General features: G+C 43.2%; 1 protein-coding gene across 1 annotated transcript in view; it reads left to right on the top strand.

The window, feature by feature from the left end:
- IQCA1 (IQ motif containing with AAA domain 1) overlaps positions 1–18,364 on the top strand; it is a 93,660-nt gene that overhangs the window by 36,582 nt on the left and 38,714 nt on the right. Inside the window, exons 7-8 of the mRNA XM_034065483.1 lie at positions 11,279–11,363; positions 16,414–16,539. Coding sequence (XP_033921374.1) covers positions 11,279–11,363; positions 16,414–16,539 — 211 coding nt within the window. The remainder of the gene's footprint in view (positions 1–11,278; positions 11,364–16,413; positions 16,540–18,364) is intronic.

Below are 18,364 nucleotides of genomic sequence, written 5' to 3' on the forward strand. Positions count from 1 at the left end.
GCATCAGTTTGCCAACATCTTTAACAAGCTGTTGACAAGTTACTTAAGGGCTGAATTCCAAGCAAATTCCACACGCAGAGACCTGCATCATCTAGCATAGGAAATCCAGGCTTACACTGGAAATAGGGCTAACATCTAGCACATATCTAAGATCACTTCCCTCCAGTCTCCTTTCTCCTTGCCCTCCATCACCTTCACCTTGGACAAAACAGCTCATCTCTTTTTGAGTCAACCATCAACACTTAAATTCAGCTGCCACAACGTACCACTAAGATTGAGAGCACAACTTCAGTGAAAGTAGGTTCTTGGGTGGTTAATAAAACATCCAGAGGCATTTAAATAGAATGAGCTTATGCCCTTCAGTTTGGGGCATCGCCAAGCATGTAAGGGCACATGAAGCATGACTTAGATTCTTCTTTGAGCTGATTATTCCCCTTGAAAGCACTGGCACTTTGTCAGGTGGGCAGTGTGCTGCATGGGCTGGTAAACATCCACGCAAACTCTTCCCAATACAAAGTTAGCTTTAAAGTTCATCTGACCCCATCCTATCCTCGGACCGAATCGTGCCTTAGCGCTGACAAGGTTGGAAGGTAGCATTTCTGTGGGCAGAACAAGACCTTGCCTGAAGCCTGGGGCTCATCCATTGCTTCCAGAGTCAATGTGTTTCCATTTTACTGAGGATTTCAGTCAGACTCCATCAAACAGGTTGGGTTTATTACCCAGGTCAGAGCCCAGGGCTTTGAAGTCGTGGTGCATTTCAGCCCTATGCAGACGCAACAGAAACTATAACTCTATACTACATGACTTTACACACCCCCAGCTATTAGCACCACAGACTAGCTGTGTTTTGTCTGCTGTGTCAGGCATCCTTAGGGCTTAAGCAAGAGCATTGTTTCGAGTTACCATCCTAGACTGAGTAAGAGACATTTAACAGTGCATATCAGGGGGGCTGCTAGTTCTCCTTAGGCTCTACTTGTACAAAATAACTACATCAACACAGTGCTATTCAGTAAGAGCCCATACCAAATACAGCATTGTTTGACTTGGGGTGTAGAACCACACAAGAGCTGGTTTAGGATTTTTACTGAGGTGTTTACCTAATCCAGTAAACTGCATTACCCTCAACTAAAACCTGTTCAGATACTCCCCTCCCTCTCCATAGAGCATCTCACTGACTCAGCAATCCTTTGGTGGTTGGACGGGAAGTTTACTCTTGTTTTGTGCTCCCCATCACACAGGGAGACTGGCTCTTTCCCACAGATTTTTCTGGAAAGCATTCTAATCCAGCAACCACTTTTGAAGATACTGGTTTAAAGCATGGCTATAAGTTAAAGGCTGCAGCCTGTGTAGCTGCAGGAGTCCTCGCAGTATTCCAAGTCAAAATACAATTGCTCCAAGGGAGCAAATTCCATAGCCGGAGCTCTGCCATCTTTTGTATTGCATACATGTGCTTTCCATCATGGGTTCAGCTCTTAGCTGCTACAGAGGGGGTAATGCTATGCCCAAAATATCATTTCACCTTGATCCTCTTGTGGGAAATCATGTATAATCATGGGTTTATTCTTCATGTATTGCAAGGTCTGCAGTTGCAGGAGGCCTGGGAACCAGTGGGAGTGAAGGTGGGAGCAGCTGATTGTAGCCTCTCCCACGTATATGCCTGTATTTCATTCCTGTCAAAACCTAATCTTTATATTCTTTGCCTGAGGGAGCTCTGCTATCCTATAATAAAGCCTTTCCAGACAACCAATCCTCTATCCAGCCCTGGGAAACAATGCATTTAAATCTCCAGTCCTGCAAAACCACATACAAAAGTAGTGTAAGATGTAGTGAGTGAGTAAACCTGCCCTTCAAATTGCACTTCCCACACCACCTTACCTCTCACACCACTTTGGCAGAAGGAAGCTACTTATTCAGGCATTGTGTTTCTACCACGAGTATGGGCTGCAAGTCCAGCTCCAAATTCCCAAAGGACATCCCTATGCCTGTAGGCCCTCCCTACCAAAGAGATGCTTACAAAGCACATTACTAAACCAACAAGTAAACAAGCAATAACAATAAAAAGCTCCATTTTGTGCTTGTAACTGATTAAATCTGAGTGCATCCCACTGTGTAGGATGCGCAGAAGAATTTGGTCACTTGGGCACGGCCAGAGCCCTACAAAAGGTATTCAATTCTGTATGGGGCTCCAAGATTATCCCTAATTTTCCTGTATTTTCCTCACACTTTTTCAAATCACCAAAGAAGAGACTTTAAACTATTCTTCTTGCTACTGAGCTGTATGGTGGTTAGCATTGAACATGAGTCTGTAAACACGTGGAACTTTACATACAGATTCTGTACAATATTTTCCCAACCCTAACTATTCTATGATTCTATATCGATCCCATTTTTCCCTGGTTTTACACTGTGTACACCTGACTGTGATTTATTCAGATAAGGCTGCACAAGCCAAATGGGATGGACATTGAAAACTCATGCACTGTGACTGCTTTCATATGCATGCAATTGCCACAGGTTTATAATGGAATTGCTCATTTAAACACTTGTGCAAATGACAGAGAACCGGATCTCTTGGGGTAGACAAGAACACTAGAACCAGCAAAGCACAGCAGCGTGTTTGGTTGCCTTCGTTGAGACTTAGGACCATTCTATGTGTCATTTTCAGCTTCTTATTCCCCACTGAAGTTTTCCTTCTGCACCACAAGTGCTTTCCAAGGAAGCGCAGTGCCATTACCCCAGCACTACAGTATTGGTCTCAAAGTAGCAAGCTACTCTCCCAAGCAGTTAATGTGATGCCTGACAGATGCTGATTACACATTGTCCTTTACAAATGCTTAAAGTCAAGTCATGGCCAGGCAGGAGGTCAGGGGAACGGCAATCCGTGAATGGGACAGCCGTGATATAATGGTTGGAGAGGACAATATTTACGTATAGATCCTTTTCATCCAAGGAGGCAAAAAACAAGGCAAGTTAGACTTAGGCCAGACTGGACTGTATTGATACCATATACCTAAGGCAGATTTAGAGCTCTAGCTACTGAAATGTGTCTGGTGCCACCTTCAATATCACCTCATATTTATCCATCTGTATCATGCTGTGAAATGATGCAAGTGGTTATAAACCAGATAAAAATCACATCATTTTACCACTCTTTTATCAGGTAGGCCAGGTTGTCTTAACCACTGACAGAAAATGTTATGTATTACTCTTACATACCTTATTTATCCTAGGGCTTCAATAAAGGTAGATCAAAGCACGAAGCTTCCTTGATCATTTTCAGGTTCTTAGTCCCCAGTTTTCCTGAGAGACATAAAGGGTACAAATGCTGCATAGCACATGCAGGGAGTTTGGCATGCCCCGAGTGCACTGAATTTATTATGCATGCACACAGCTATCCATCCAGCACATAAACCATAGGTTCAGGGAGTCATTGCAGAGAGTGCTAATACCCTTGAAATACTTCAAGTACCTTTCACAGTCAGGTGGTGGCAGAAGGAATACAACATGAGCACAACCACTGCAGAACAAGGAGAAGGGATCCTGAGGGCTGGAGCTTAGGATGCGAGTGACACTTCCCCAGGTGCTCAACCTGCCCAGGGCACCATTTCTCAACCCTTCCCAAAGCATTTCCTTCAGGTTCAAATGATGGGCCAGGGCAAAACACTTTAAAGCAGGCATGCTCATTCTTACAGCCTTCTTTCCCATCCAGAGACACATATTGTTCAGCTAACACCTTGACTCCTAAGAAGCAAAAGCAATTGCTCAAATTTCTCATGAACTCCCACAGGATAAAATGCTCTGTCTGTTGCATTCCCAACCCCAAAGAAACTTGTGATGTTGGAGGGCAAGTTATTTCTTTTGGCTGGCCTTGCTATGAAAATCGCATGCTTTATTTTCCTCTTTACAGAATTCATCTTGTGCTAATAAAATACTGCTGATTCCTTCTGGCTGACTCGGCAGGAAAGCTGTTCTCACAAAGCTCTTAGTCTGAGCTGAAATAATCTTGCTTAAAACTGGCCATAATTGTTTCAGTCTCTTAAGCCTAATGCTAAGCACAGGAAGCACTGCCAATGCGAGCCAGGACTCGGTATTCTATGAAGGCAGGATAAGCTGACCAGAGGTAAGGAATTCAGTAAACACAAGGAGAATTTGACCTGGCCTTTCTTTGAGCCAGCTTCTGTATTTCTGACCTTGCTCTAACGAGAAGGGAAAGATAGAAGAAAATCAAAACAAATGAGTGTTTAATGAGAGTTGTGTGCTCCAGAATACTCATTACCCCATCAGCCAAGTCCCCCAGTTGTGGTGCTGGGCCCTGAGGGGAGTTCTTCCTCTGCAGGAAGGATTGCTCAACCCACTGTCCTTCCAGCTGCATTGAATTCCTCAAAAGGCTGTAGACAGTCAACAGGAAGCTAACACTGGAAATAAGCCTGGAGACAGTCTGACAATGAAAGAGGGGGAGCAGCCTTTCACCTTTGAGACAGCCCCTTGAGGAGGATGGGCTGCTTCACAGCTCCAGTAAACACAGGATGATAAACCAGTCCAAAAAGAGAAGGAAAGGCAGGAAAAGAAGCTGAGACCTAGGGAACAAAGCACGGGTGCAGTGTCCAATGTCAGATCTTCTCTGTAGAGAAGCAAACCAGCAGGACTTCTGGTTTTCTCAGGCCTGTTTCTGGTAAGCAGAGATTTATACCCCAACACAAATACATACCCTCAGTCTGATGAATTCCTCAGTAACAAGGCCAACTGCTTCTTGAGGCTGCTGTGTGACACCATGACATACCCTGCTCTTAGTTCAGAACCTATGCCCTCCAAGGGCAGGGATGAAACATCCAGGTGTCCTTGGATCTACCAGGACATGCTTCTGCTGCGGCTGCAGAGAGCTTCACACCAGCAGCTCTGCCTAAACCTGTTGTGCACGGCAGCAGTCAAGCCAAAAAAGCACCAAGTAACCTTATAGCAATCTGCTTTCCAGCCCCTTTAACCTTGTTTTCATTTCCATACCATGATGGGTAAACTTAATACTTGTCTTCTCTAGGTTTGTCTGAGCTTTCAGCATGGGTTGGATGGTACTAGCTCTTGCAAAGGAGTTGAGAAAGCAATTTCTCCCAGTGCTAAGTTAATTCAGATTTGAGCTCTGAGAAAGCTTTTGGCAGTACTCTTCGAGGGTAGGGGGGGACATGTAAAATCAGAGCACCAGAACACTGTGTCAGTGGTAGCATTGCCAAATGTTTGTGCTGAGTTTTCCCTTTCATTTTTTAATTGAAGCCAATATAGGGACTATAAATCATTTGCTTTCTCCTTGGCATTATTCATGCCCCTATTGCCTCTTGTTGTCATTCAGCAGTTTAGCAGTGATTTGCAGTGCTGCCTTCCCACATCTCCCATTCTTTTCAAGAAGAAAAACCTATTGCTGTTTTAAACCAGAAATAATTTGTCAGCTTCAAAGGTAACAAGAGATTAAAAAATTCTTTGCCCTCTTTTCCACCTTATGGTTTTTTACAGCAGGAAGCAGGATAGCCAAAAATCCTGGCAAAGAAGGCTCAGACTTGGGTCTGCATGAAGGTGAAAACAGAGGTTCCCTTTTTCTTTTCCCTGTACACTAATTACCTATTGCTATCCTTAAAAGACCAGGAGGATCCTTGGAAAGGTAAAATAGCTTCATGACAAAGCAGAACAGACCATTTCACTGTAAGAACTCAAGAAGCTTAAGAACAACTGTACTAGGTCAGCCAAAGGTCTACCTTTCCTGGCCAATAATGCTATATGTAATAAAACCATCAGAGAGAATTACCACAGCCCACATTTAGGTCTGTCCCCTCCAACAACTGTTCCTAACTATTACTTGGCTTTGAAGCTCACTTCTATCATTTCAGATCTAAGGCAGGCACTGAGGACCCAAAAGACCATCTAATTACAATAGTTACTGTAATAAAGGCTATCACCTTTCCCCACAAACCTTTCGCACTCATTCCTCCATGGGAGTGTTTCTCCTTGCACACTCTTGGCCCCACGACATTTGATCTTACATGTTTAAAGCTGAATATTTATGCAGAACAATGAAGTTTCCAAACCTCCAAACACTTCTCCCTGCAAGACATTCCATTGAATTACCTCCATGCATAACCATTGCACATCCAAGTAAACGCTTGGAGGATCAGGACCTCAGATAAAACATCACTTGGAATATGTCTCTGTACAAACCCATTAAAGATGACAAGAAGCCTGCAGAAATTAACCTTGCTTTATAAATAATTCTGCATCTGAGTAGGTTGTTTTTTCTGGAAGTGGTTTTTCAAAGGGCTACATCACACAGACAAAAGGGAAGAAAATGCTGCAACAAAGACAACTCAAATAAACCAGCGCTGCTATTTAAGAGAACCTATGTCAGGAACGATGGCAGAAACAGGCAAAACTCCAAAATAATAAAGGGTTTCTTTCTTTAAAGAGTTCCCCCACTCTTTGTTTTTGTCCTTTCCTGTGCAGAACACTCTGCTGTCCCTCCGCATACAGCCCTCATTCATCCCTTTGCTTCTGCATACAGCCCACAGCCTTTCTTACCCTGAAAACAGTTAAATACTCCTTTTTCCTCCAAAGAGCAATTTTTTATGTCTCCTGACAAGGCCTTTTATGCAATTAGCTGGAGAAACCATGGCCAGAAAGAAAGAATAACACATGTAAAATCATGCCAGGGGACAGAGTAAGTAGTAACTTGTTGAGTCTATTACAGCAGAAAATGTTTAAATCAATAGTGAGTTCCCATAAATCAACAGCAATATTTAGCCTTAACTGCAACAATTCCTGAGCAATGTGGAACAGAGAGAAAACACTTAAGCAAAACCCAACAGTGATGCTCCTGGAACAAGGAGGGGAGACGGGTAAAGCACAGCGTGCGGGTTACCTCCAGTCAAGGAATTGCTTGGATGGGTCAGAATGGAGGTGGCCACAGCATTCAGGGTTGAGCAGAGAGTTCCAATAACAGCGACTCCTACCAAGCCTGGTGCTGATTTGGAGATGCTAAAGAACCATTCTAACCTAGTTAAAACTTGGACATTGATGCAGGTTGTGTGCTAAACCAGAAATTGAGCCCAAATTGCCAGAACCCTGTGCTACACGATCAGAGATGGAAGGGTTTGCATTGCAAACCAGAGATGTTCATTCCTTTTTAATTATACTTGACAGGCCTAAGTTATTATAAGAGGAACAGGTTTGGGAAAGGGGAGAGCAGTAACAGTGAACCAGAAAACAGAATTTAACTCAAGAAACAGGACAAAAACCTCATCAGACCCTTCTTTTTTTTATCTGGGAGAAGTTGTCCCTTTTCACTCCTCCATCTTTGTTCATCCCCTTACTCTTCTGCTTGAGCTGCTTTGATTCAGATTGAGGGCCCCCATTCATTCCAATTAGATGGCTTTTCCATAAAGCTGTTCCCAAAGCCATGCTATGCTCCTGTTGACAGGATTTCACTGCTGTCCAGAAAAGTAATGGATCTCTCACATACCAGCTTCTAAAGGTCCCTTCTTCAGCAGGGTCCTCCACAGAACAGAATCCTTTCTAGTTCTGTTAAAGCAGTGGATCTGACCCAGAGAAGGATCTTTTGCCTATCTCTAACTCTGGCACTCATCGGTTTGATTGGAGGCAGGGAAAGCAAAGCTCCAAAACACAGATTTCTCCCCCAGCCTATGTTTGTGCTGGAGATTGCCCCCAAAATTCACTTGTTCATTTAGGTGAACGGTTTTACTAGAACTGCATCCTCCATATGAATCCAATAGGATTTGCTTCTGCTTTCAATTGTAGTACTTAACACAGCATCAGCACTCCCAATGAAGCTATCGCGTTGAAAATAGGAGTTGTTTCTTCCAGGTCTGGTATTTACACGTTTTTATGACATGCTGGAAAAGCACAATTGGACCATTTCCCCCCCACAAATGTTGAGACAATAATAAGTAACAGATTCATTGAGTTTTGACTTACCTCAGAACTAGGTGTTTCTGACATGTACCACATCCCTCAAATACATTACACACTCCAATACTCTTATCAAGAGCATGAGCTTTCTGCCTTCTCCCCATCAACATGCAGCCAGACTTTCCTCACCACCAGTTCAGTTCAACAGCACTCAGTGACACATCAGGGTGGGTGAGCTGTGGATGATGCATCAGACCCAGTGACTGATGGGCAAAGAAAGTGTCAGGATACTATGAATATTGAAAACCAAAGGAAATGCTGACCAAGCAGTGAGGGTTTTAGTTCACTCAACCAAGAGAGCAATCTAAATGACAGACACAGGCTGAAATTCACACATCTCCAGTGAGCTAAAGCCCTACAGTGACTGTGGTTGACTCAACTTTGGGAGTCACCAAAAGACGCAGATGCAGGTGCGATGCTCTTCTACTCCCGACTTCAAGTTTCAAGCTGGTTGCTGACTAAGTGAAGCTCTGCAGCTCCACCTTCTCTAAAGCCTTGGTTTATAGGTTGAGTTGTGCCATCAGTGCTACATAGGTGGAACCAGGGATTTTCCAACATAAACCTCTCTTCTACACTTCCAATAAAACAAAAGAGCATGTGAGGCTCAAGTTTGGAGCAAGTCTTATACCATCTGGATTCATTTTCTTTCAGTATGATTGCCTTAGAACATTCATTCTAATCAGGAATACTTCATTGTTTCTAGGATGTTTCAAAAGGGGAGGGCAGTTTAAAATGATCTGAACTATTCTTGGTGCAAAGCAAGCTCAAAAGCATTCTACATGTTTGGGAGATCCTCCTTATTCAAAAGCTGTTCACTGTGGCATATGCCTGGTGGGACTGTCATGAGCCACAGAAGACATGGAGCTTATCTGATGGACCAAAGATATAGGAATAGCCTTGGCTGGTTCATGGAATGCATGCTGGCTGCTCATTTTACCCTGGCCTTTCGTCATTCTCAACCACTAGAAAACACACCAATACAAAATAGCTTAGTTGAATCCAAATTAGCATCTCATGACAGATGCATGAGACAACCCATTGTGATGGTTCTGAGTAGAATGCTGCCAAAAAGTGAGCGGAGAATGAAAATTGAGATTCATTACATTTCCCAATGAACTTTTGACCAGGAAGATCAATGACTGCATTTTTTCTGTGCGGATTTACGGGCCAAATGAATCCCTGGTTTAACCTCTGAACTCAGAGGCTATCATAAAGAGAGGAATTTGTCTGCAAGGGTCATGTATGTGCATGCTTTCCAGGCATTACAAGATTGCAGTTGTTGAAACCTCGAAGAAAAAGGAAAACCCACAAGAGGTCAGACAGGGAAATGAGACTGAGGAATACTGCTCCCTGACAAGTGGGCAGCAACTGATTGAGAAACAACGGCACATGGGAAAGGATGAAGTCCAGAAAAACAAAACACGTGTCCCAAAAGGGAACTACCACTGACACATATGGGAGTTATCTCCTCCCACAGTCACTGATGGCCACAGGAACTTGGGCTCTGCATTGTCCTCAACTGAAGACCCAGTCATAGAATCCCAGACTGGTTTGATTTGGAAAGGACCTTAAAGCTCATCCAGCTCCAACCCCTGCCATGGGCAGGGACACCTTCCACTGGAGCAGCTGCTCCAAGCCCCTGTGTCCAACCTGGCCTTGAACACTGCCAGGGATGGGGCAGCCACAGCTTCTCTGGGCACCCTGTGCCAGTGCCTCAGCACCCTCACAGGGAACAGCTTCTGCCTAAGAGCTCAGCAACAAATACAGATCAGGATCTGGAACCCTCTTCCAAATATCCTAAGTTCTATTTAATTGTATAGTGCTCAGATGCACACTCACCATAAATAGCCAGAGGGCAAAGGTTTCTGTCCCAAAGAGCTGCAAATGATTTAGAAGCAAAAAAAGCCAATCCAAATACCAAATAAAACACTAATGAACATTGAAAGCAGGCACTGATTCCACATTCAATGGGCAGTGATCTCCAGAATGATTCTTCACCCGCAGTGAATATTGCCTTTCCTTCCCCCCGGCTGGCATTAGTAAAGTAGCAACAGTCTTAATATCAGATTTTGAGCAATTTGCTACTGCAAGTCAGGCCTGCAGCAGCTTTTAAAAGGAAATTGAGCTGTTTTCTGTGTGTTTGTACAAAACAAACCCAGATCTAAGTTAACTGCATGATGCAGGGTTTTGAGGCCAAAATCCCATTCTTGCTAGAATAAAAGTAGTAATAATAATAGAAAACATACTAACAATAAGAGCCCTTTGTTCATTTCTGCCTTCTGGGGATGCAGTGACCACAGGTTTGCATCTGTTTGCATATAGAACCAGTAACTGTTGAACATGCAACTGACTTGCAATGGGCAATTACAGTCACAGATGGATATTTGTTTATTCTTCCATAATTGGTGTTACATTAATACTAGCTAGAGGTCTAAACCCTACACGTGGTGCTGTGGAAACACAACAGATGCTGTGTTCCAAGGATCTTGGTTTAAAATTGAGCCTCCTGCTCAACAGCAGGCTAGGAAAGTCCCTCAAGGTACCAGTTGTTTAAGAAAGGAGAAAGAAAAGCCATTTTTATGAATCACATTGACCTTTCTGAGCTGTTTCCTTCTCCAGGGAAATCTCATTCCATTCAGAGGAAGCATTACCATTCGCTTTGAAAGCACTGGAAGGATTTGCCTCCCGTGTCAGAATGGGGTTTGGTAACACCATAGAGGTGATATTGCCAAACAGGCAGAAAATCTTCCTAATATGACCCAAAAAGCTACTGAAATGAACAAAGTTCACGACTTATCAATATAAATGGCCTTTGGACTGTAATTATTGCTTATATCTTTTAGTCTCTTTCTGAAGGGTCTGGAAGCACCATACGTTATCCATGCCATCTATGAAGCTTCCTCACCAGCTTCCATCATCACCAGATTGTACAAGTATATTGGAATTGTGGAGGATGGATCCTCCCATGGGAATACAATCTGGAATCTGTAGATTAAACCCCAATTTTACTAAAATTAGTATTTATTGTTTAAAGCTAGATGTTGAAAGCAGAGGGTAGAGCTATAAACAGGAACACTTTAAGCTAAAGATCTGCTATAGAGTGAACTCTCAGTGTTTGATGGGCCACAGAACAAGAGACATGGGTTTGTAACTGTTTCAATGGATTTCCTGGCCAAAGAGCCACTGTCAGGAGCAGCAGCTCAGCTCTGTGTGTTGGAACAGGAGGGTGTGCTTCCCCATCAGCTAACAACTTGGCCAACAAGATGGCAAAGTATGGATTGTAATTCCATTCTCACTTGTGTTTCTCACACAGGCACATCGTGGGCAGGTTCCCTGACTATCCCATTGAAGAGGCAGGAGGGTCAATGGCTATTCTTTCTCAGAATACTCCAGAGGAGGTAATGTCACTCCTTTAATGAGGAATGTCGATGGGATTGGGGAAAGCATTGCCAATAAATAAGTCTGTTTAAGTATCAAGTTTTCACAACAGTCTCCGGTACTCCTGAGTGAGCCAGGCATGGTGGCTGGTTGTGGGCTCCATGACCTCTGTGGTCCTTAATGCTCCTCTGTTGGGAGACAGTGTCGTGTTCATCCACTGCCTGCAACTGATGGTCTAAGACAGGCATGGTAAAACAGCATTCTGAATTCAGTCCTTCTTGGAATCATAGGGGTACACAAGCAGTCTTTGTGTGGTTTAAGCAGATGTAAACACAGACTAGCCCAGCACAAAGCAGGATACTCTAACCATCAGTTGCCTTGCTTACAAAACCAGGCAGGAAACAGGCTACAAACAGCTCTCTGTGCCTTACTAAAAGTGAGCTCGGGGCATGCTCCTGGTTTTAGCCAAGTTCAGAGCATTCTAAGGTCAACTCTGCAAGCCTCTAAGCCTCTCCGTTGTTCAGTCCCAGACAGAGCAAAGGAGACCTCCTGGTTATGTTTTCAGCTCCTAAAGTAGAAACACATGCCAGAGTCAGCAAGGCTTTGTTGGCTGCTCTGAGCAGCAGGGGAGCCACCCAGCAAGTGTGGCTTATTGCTGGAGAAGCCTTGAGGGAACGCGATGCTAATCAGACCTGCTACCAACAGGGATAAACACAGTTCGGAGCATGGCAAAGTACTGAGCACAACTGGATGTGGTAGGAGATGATGGAGAAATAAAGTCCTCCTTTGCTTTGAATTCCCATCTTCAGCTGTTTTGCCGTCTTTCTTGGGCATCTGCTTTCTCTTTGCATTAAAACATAATAAAGGAAAGCAGACACCTGAAGAGATTGTTTTGCTGACTGCTTTCCCTTCAGGAATGACAACTACCTGGGAGAAAACAGCTACACCTGTTTTCCCAACACATTTTGGCTAGCTATTACCTACTTTTGGAAGGTTTTCTCTTTTTCAGCCAGCACAACCAACAGCAGAATGTATGAGACAACCTGAACACATACCCAGAACACGAAAGTTCAGTGCGATCGTGATTTTACCTGAATGTCAGACAAGTAAAACAGTTTTTGTTCAACTGAGTCAGCTGCATATTAAAAATCCCTAAGGCAACTGGGTTTGTTCCACACTGGTCTACTGGGCAACATAGGAAATGAAATCCTGGCCCCATTGAAGTTAATGGGAGTTTTGTCCTTGACTTCAGGGGAGACAGGATTTCACCTCTTGTATATATTAGCTTCTGTGAATGGGTTGGGTGCTCCTCCGTTAAACTCCATGAAAAATCAAGACTGAAGTGCATTTAAAAAGTGAGCATTTTATAAGGCTTAGGTAAAGACACTTTGGGGAAAATAAAATACAAATTAATCACTTCACGAACCATTGCTGCGTTATTATACATTCTATATTTCTTTATCCTTTGACAACTCTGACCTTACTTGACTTTGTAATGGAGCTGGCCTCCTGCACCAGCTGCTTCCATGACATTTTACAAATACCTTTCCAAAGGGGATGCCAGAGAGTTCCCCATGCAGAGTACTTGGTTTAGTCAGGAAAATACATGCTCTCTCTTGACTGAAGAGAAGCTTCTCTCTACACACTCTTCAAGAGAAATTTAAGGTTCTAAGGCATCAGTGTAGTCTCCTGCATCTGTTCCAGATGTTTGTCCCTAATGGGTTTTCATATTTGCTCCAAAGATAACCATCAGATGTGACAATGTTTAGCTTTGCCCTTGTCCTGCTGCCAACAAAATGATGTAGTTCACTAAGTCTCATCACCATGAAAATAAGCCAAGAGAGTTGTCATTTAGCAAGCACATCCCCCCTCTCCCAACTCCCCCTCATTTCCAATCTTAAATAACTTATCAGGAAAAGAGATGCTTATGAAGAGTTTGCTTGTACATTTGATTGCATTGCCACATTATGGTAATCACAGAATCGGATCCAGCAGCATCTAGAGAAGCAGGGGGAGGAAGAAACCCTATGTGTTAACTGCTGTGCAAACACAGGCCCCTGATCCTGGCTTGGCACTCTGGGCAATGTACTCTGTAATTACTATTCATTACTACCAACAGCTGAAGATCCCCATGAATCCCTGTAATCAGTAAACAGCAGTGCAAGATACCCCCAGAAGATGGTTAATATTAGGAACCCTGACTATTCCCAGGTAGGGACAGTAACACACTACTATGCAATCAAATGCCGCAGTAATCACACACTTAAGCACCGCGAAAGTTTGGAAACACACTTGAACCAATGTATGAATAGCAAAGTCAATTGGACTTCTGGGGGTTATCAGGTTAGAGGAAAACATCTTTTCAGCCTCAAAAGAAAATGTTACTGGGGAAGAGTCATCCCTCAATAAGAGTCCTGCATCAGGGGCTGGGGGGAGGCTAAAATTCATCTGCTCTCACTGAAGCACATGCTCAGTGTTCAGTTTTATAAGGGCTTTCAAGATCATTTCAAAAAGAGGCAACCTCACAAAGAAAAGGGCAGTCAAAAATAATTTAGGAAGACATCTGCTTTTATTTCCACTATGAAGCTTTCTTCAGGGGGGAAAAAAAACCCCGGTATTATAATGTGAGTGAATTGCTTAGTACCTCAAACTAACCTTTGCTTGCCCTTCCCTTTCTTTCCTGCTCTTTTGTCAGATTCTTCAGGCATCTTCTTGTAGCTGGAGGGAAAATTGCTCTGTATAGACGAGTACAAGCCATTCAAGGTTACATACACAGCCAGCTTCACCCCAGCTCCCAGGCCTCTGCAATTATGGAGATGCTGAGAGCAGAGATAGAAAAGCTGCACCAAAAGAGTACAGAGAAGGTGTATCTGACACAGAAAAGGAAGGATACATTTGCTTTATCATTCCCTTCTGGGAAGCACGGAGACACTTCAGAAAAGTCAGGTTCTACATGCATGATCATTAAGGTCCCTTCCAACCCAAATCATAGGATCCCAGACTGGTTTGTGTTGGAAGGGACTTTAAAACTCATCCAGTCCCAGCTACTGCTATGGACAGGGACCCCTTCCACTGGAGCAGGTTGCTCCAAGCCCGTGTCCAACCTGGCCTTGAACACTGCCAGGGATGGGTGTCCCATGATTTCACCAAAACCACTTGGCATCTCACACTACACTTACATTGCCAAAGCATGCAGGAAAGAGACTGTACCAGTGTTATGTGGACACACAATGATCTCTGCCTGCAGCCACTGAGCTTGTGTCCAGATGTGGCTTTTTGTGTTCCTGTGCATTTCATTCAGTGCTAATTGCAAGCATCATTTTCCTATTCTCTATATGAGCACTTAGTTCAAGCCTTCACACTGTAGCTTGTATTGCAGCTCTGAAAATACTAAACACATGTTTTTGTCTTGCCATCTTGCAGAATAGATGAAGGCAAGACAGAAGGATAAGGATAGTTCAACCATTAAGTCCCATTATAGCAGGTTCATGAGAACAGAAAATTTACATAACTGCTTTGGGTATCATTCATCTGTATAAGAACATGAAAGCAAGTAATTCCAATCAGTCTGGATTTACTTAAATTATATATATATAAAAGTTATATCTATTAAATTATATATATATATATATATATATACACGCTTATAATATCACCTTATCATCATTTATCACTATCACAGTGTTTTAGTCAAAAACACTGCTTGATATTAAAATCTTTTCTCAAGCACATATGTGTGTAGAAAAACCCACCTTTGAGATACCAGAAACCATTACAGTGATCCTTTGGTAGGGAGTCATAGCAGAGGTTGGATGCAATGAGGCTGGATTTCTAGCAGAGTACTAGCACTAGGATAAAGGATACACTAGGAGTAGCTCTGTTGGTTTTGGATACAACAGGCCTGCTGGGACACTAAAAACCTATTGAACTCCAGTCAATCTGTTAATCTATCTGAGGGAATGAAATGCTTCACTGCTTATCACTGCAAGATATGACTGAATGGTGCTCGGGGTTTAAATTACCATATTTAATTAAATGTAAGATACTGAAATGCTTGGGGAAATCCACTAATGAATTTCACTGGCTGCAAAGCATAGCCCTTATCATTGTCTCCTTCCACTGCCCAGGCTTCAATGAATTAAAAGGCATATGTAGAAAACAAGTACTTTTACTGCTCTAGGAAGCATCTTTTCCAATTGGAAATGTTTCATTTTCTACTCTTTCATGGTACTGCCAATAGTAATGTTCCATTAATAAACTCCAATGACCACAGAGCTTGTGATTTATACTCATCAGTAAGTGATCCTAGGATTCCTCTCAGGGACAAGAGAGCACAATGAAAGGTGCCTGGGAACAAGAGAATGGTAGGAAAAGCAAATTTCACCCTCTGCCTTTTTCAGATAGTAAAGTATAAATGGCCAGGAACTAAAGTTATGGAAATTGATGGAGCTGTACCCAGTTATCTGCTGGTAGTAGCTTGCAGGGATAAAGATGCTGGGCTATCCTTGTGTATCTGTCAAGAGTTTGTCACAATATCTCTATCCACTCAGCCACCAGAACAGCTTCAGTCTTTAGCCATATACTGAAATCAGACATGCCTTGAGGCAAGCTCTCAAAATCCATCTCTATAAAATCAATCTGCCTTGGAAACAGTGGGACAAATTAATAATCGGAGTTCCAAGTCCAGAGGGAACGTCAGGTTGTATGTCATTTGAATACTGTGCTCCTGGGTGGTTTCGGGAATTGGTCTTACTATCCTTTGCAGCTGGGGACATAGAAATCGCTTCTTTCCCAATGGGAGACTGGGATAGCTAGCGCCTGTGCTGAAGTGTGCTGATGGGAGCACCCTCAGCAAAAACCAAAAGGACTTCTCTGTAATGGTCAACCCCTATGGAATTCATAGGAGACCACCAAGTGACATACTGGTTGTCATGTTACCACAGTATTGGAAAGCTGGAAGTGAAGGAAGAGGATACACACAGGTTCATACCTCCTACAGGACATGTATAACACACTTGACACGTGGAAATATTTGACCAGCTCTTCCTGTGTTTTTCCTGTCTCCTTTAGGTAGCTGCAGAACTGGCTGCCAAAAGGGAGAAAGCTTTGGAGAAAAAGGACCAGAAGGGCGAAAAAGAAAAAGGAGGAGAGAAAGAAAAACCCAAAGACAAAAAAGATGAGAAAAGTAAAAAGAAAGTAAGGGCCTCCTGCAGTGATAACAGAGCCCAAGTCCAGCCTAGTCAGCCATCTGCAGGCAGACCCTAGTCATTCACATCAGACTGGTCACCAGGGCTTCAGGCCTGGGGTCAGAAGTCAGAACTGGCTGAGGCCAATCCCTCTCAGCCTTTCAGTGACCTTGATGATTCTGGGGAACTGATTTGTACCTCTTGTGCTTTAGGAATGGCCATTGCATGGCATGGCTCAGCTCAAGGGATAGAGCTGAGTTAGGTGCAGACTGCCAAAGACATAGATGGGGGAATAATACACTTATTTTTGACATCATTGCCAGGACAGTGTGCACACTCTTGTCACAGCACTGCTGTTTCTTCTGTTCATGTATATAACAAAAGGCTGCCCAGGCAGCTAACCAAGCATCTCCACTTTCCATGTGGGGTACAGAGAAGTTTGTTACTGCCACATCCAGAGCTTCCAAAAGCATGACATGGAGAACATAGCACTGGACCAGCATTGCTGTTCAACACCTTTCTCATATGGGACACCCAATTCTGCTGGAGTGCAAAGCTTACTCTCAAATTGGCTCCCCACCTCAGAGTTTGTATGGATTTCAATCTCATCTATAAGTACAGTTCTTACATGGCCAGCTGTGTCTTTTGTACTGCAAGCTGGTGTTTTATAAGCCTGTAAATAGGAGTCATGCATTTTCAGTCCACAGTCTTAGGACATGAATTACCTTTTACTTTAAATCACAGCAGGCACCACTTAAAGAAGGATATAGTCCCCAAAGTCTTCTATGTACTAAGGGCTGGTTTCACACAAGGTATGCTTCCCAATGGCTTTGGGAGTAACTTCACTGAGGAAAGCACCTGTGAAACAGTGCAGTGATCAAAGGGCATCTTCAAAAGCAAACTGTGCAACAAGAATTGTAGGCTTTTGCTGAAGCAGCAACTTTTGTTTCCCATCTACTTTACTGCATAAACAAAGTTGAAACTATTTTATGGGGTTTTATTAATAAAGGATCATTAATCTCTCCAGGAGTGTGCGGAGGAGAAGGGTGAGTTTTGGGGGGCAAAGCTGATTCCTCACTACAAGTTTTACACAGATTCATTGCAAGTCCTACCCTAGAATAACCATTTAACAAGAAAAGATGCTTTCCTTGGACAACAGCCATTAACCTGGCCAAAACTCTCGTAACAGCTAGCCAGGAATGCTAAACTACGTGAACTTAGGAAGCCTCAGTCTATCTAATTGGGAGGTAGAAATCCAAGTGTTAACTTGCAGCTCAGAATCTTTGCTGGTTGCAAATGTTATTTGGACCATATAAAACTATCTTTGGGGTTTGGGGGTTGGGGTTTTCCCCCTTTTGGAAATGAGAAAGGACAGCAGGCTGAAGGAGCCACATACTTCCATGTGCTTTCAAGCTCTTTAAGCCTGATCTTGCATTGCTAACTAGGAAGAGTGGCTGCTGCTCCTATGCAAACAGGATATTTGTTAGGCTCTGGTCACACACATCTTCAGTCATTCATCATCAGGGTGACACTGTCACAGAGTGCACTATCACAGCATTAATGAAGGCATCATACTCCAAGCAGTGGAAGGTAAAATTACTGGTACCACTTCATTGTGTCTTAGTGGCAGAGCAGAGCCAACCTGTCGGAGAAAGGAGCATAAGACCTGCAGACCTAAGCCAAATAAAACTGTTGCCAAACCGTTTGTTGTCAGTGAGACTTCTGGTGACTTATACTAGTGCCACTTCAAGATGCAAGCCCTTAAGTCAGTGTATACACTGCAGAACTCTATGGGAAAGCTCAGATAAAAAAGGTATATATGAAGGTAATAGCTT

The sequence above is a fragment of the Melopsittacus undulatus genome, chromosome 8 (assembly GCF_012275295.1).
Source record: "Melopsittacus undulatus isolate bMelUnd1 chromosome 8, bMelUnd1.mat.Z, whole genome shotgun sequence".
In the NCBI taxonomy this organism is placed as follows: Eukaryota; Metazoa; Chordata; class Aves; order Psittaciformes; family Psittaculidae; genus Melopsittacus; species Melopsittacus undulatus.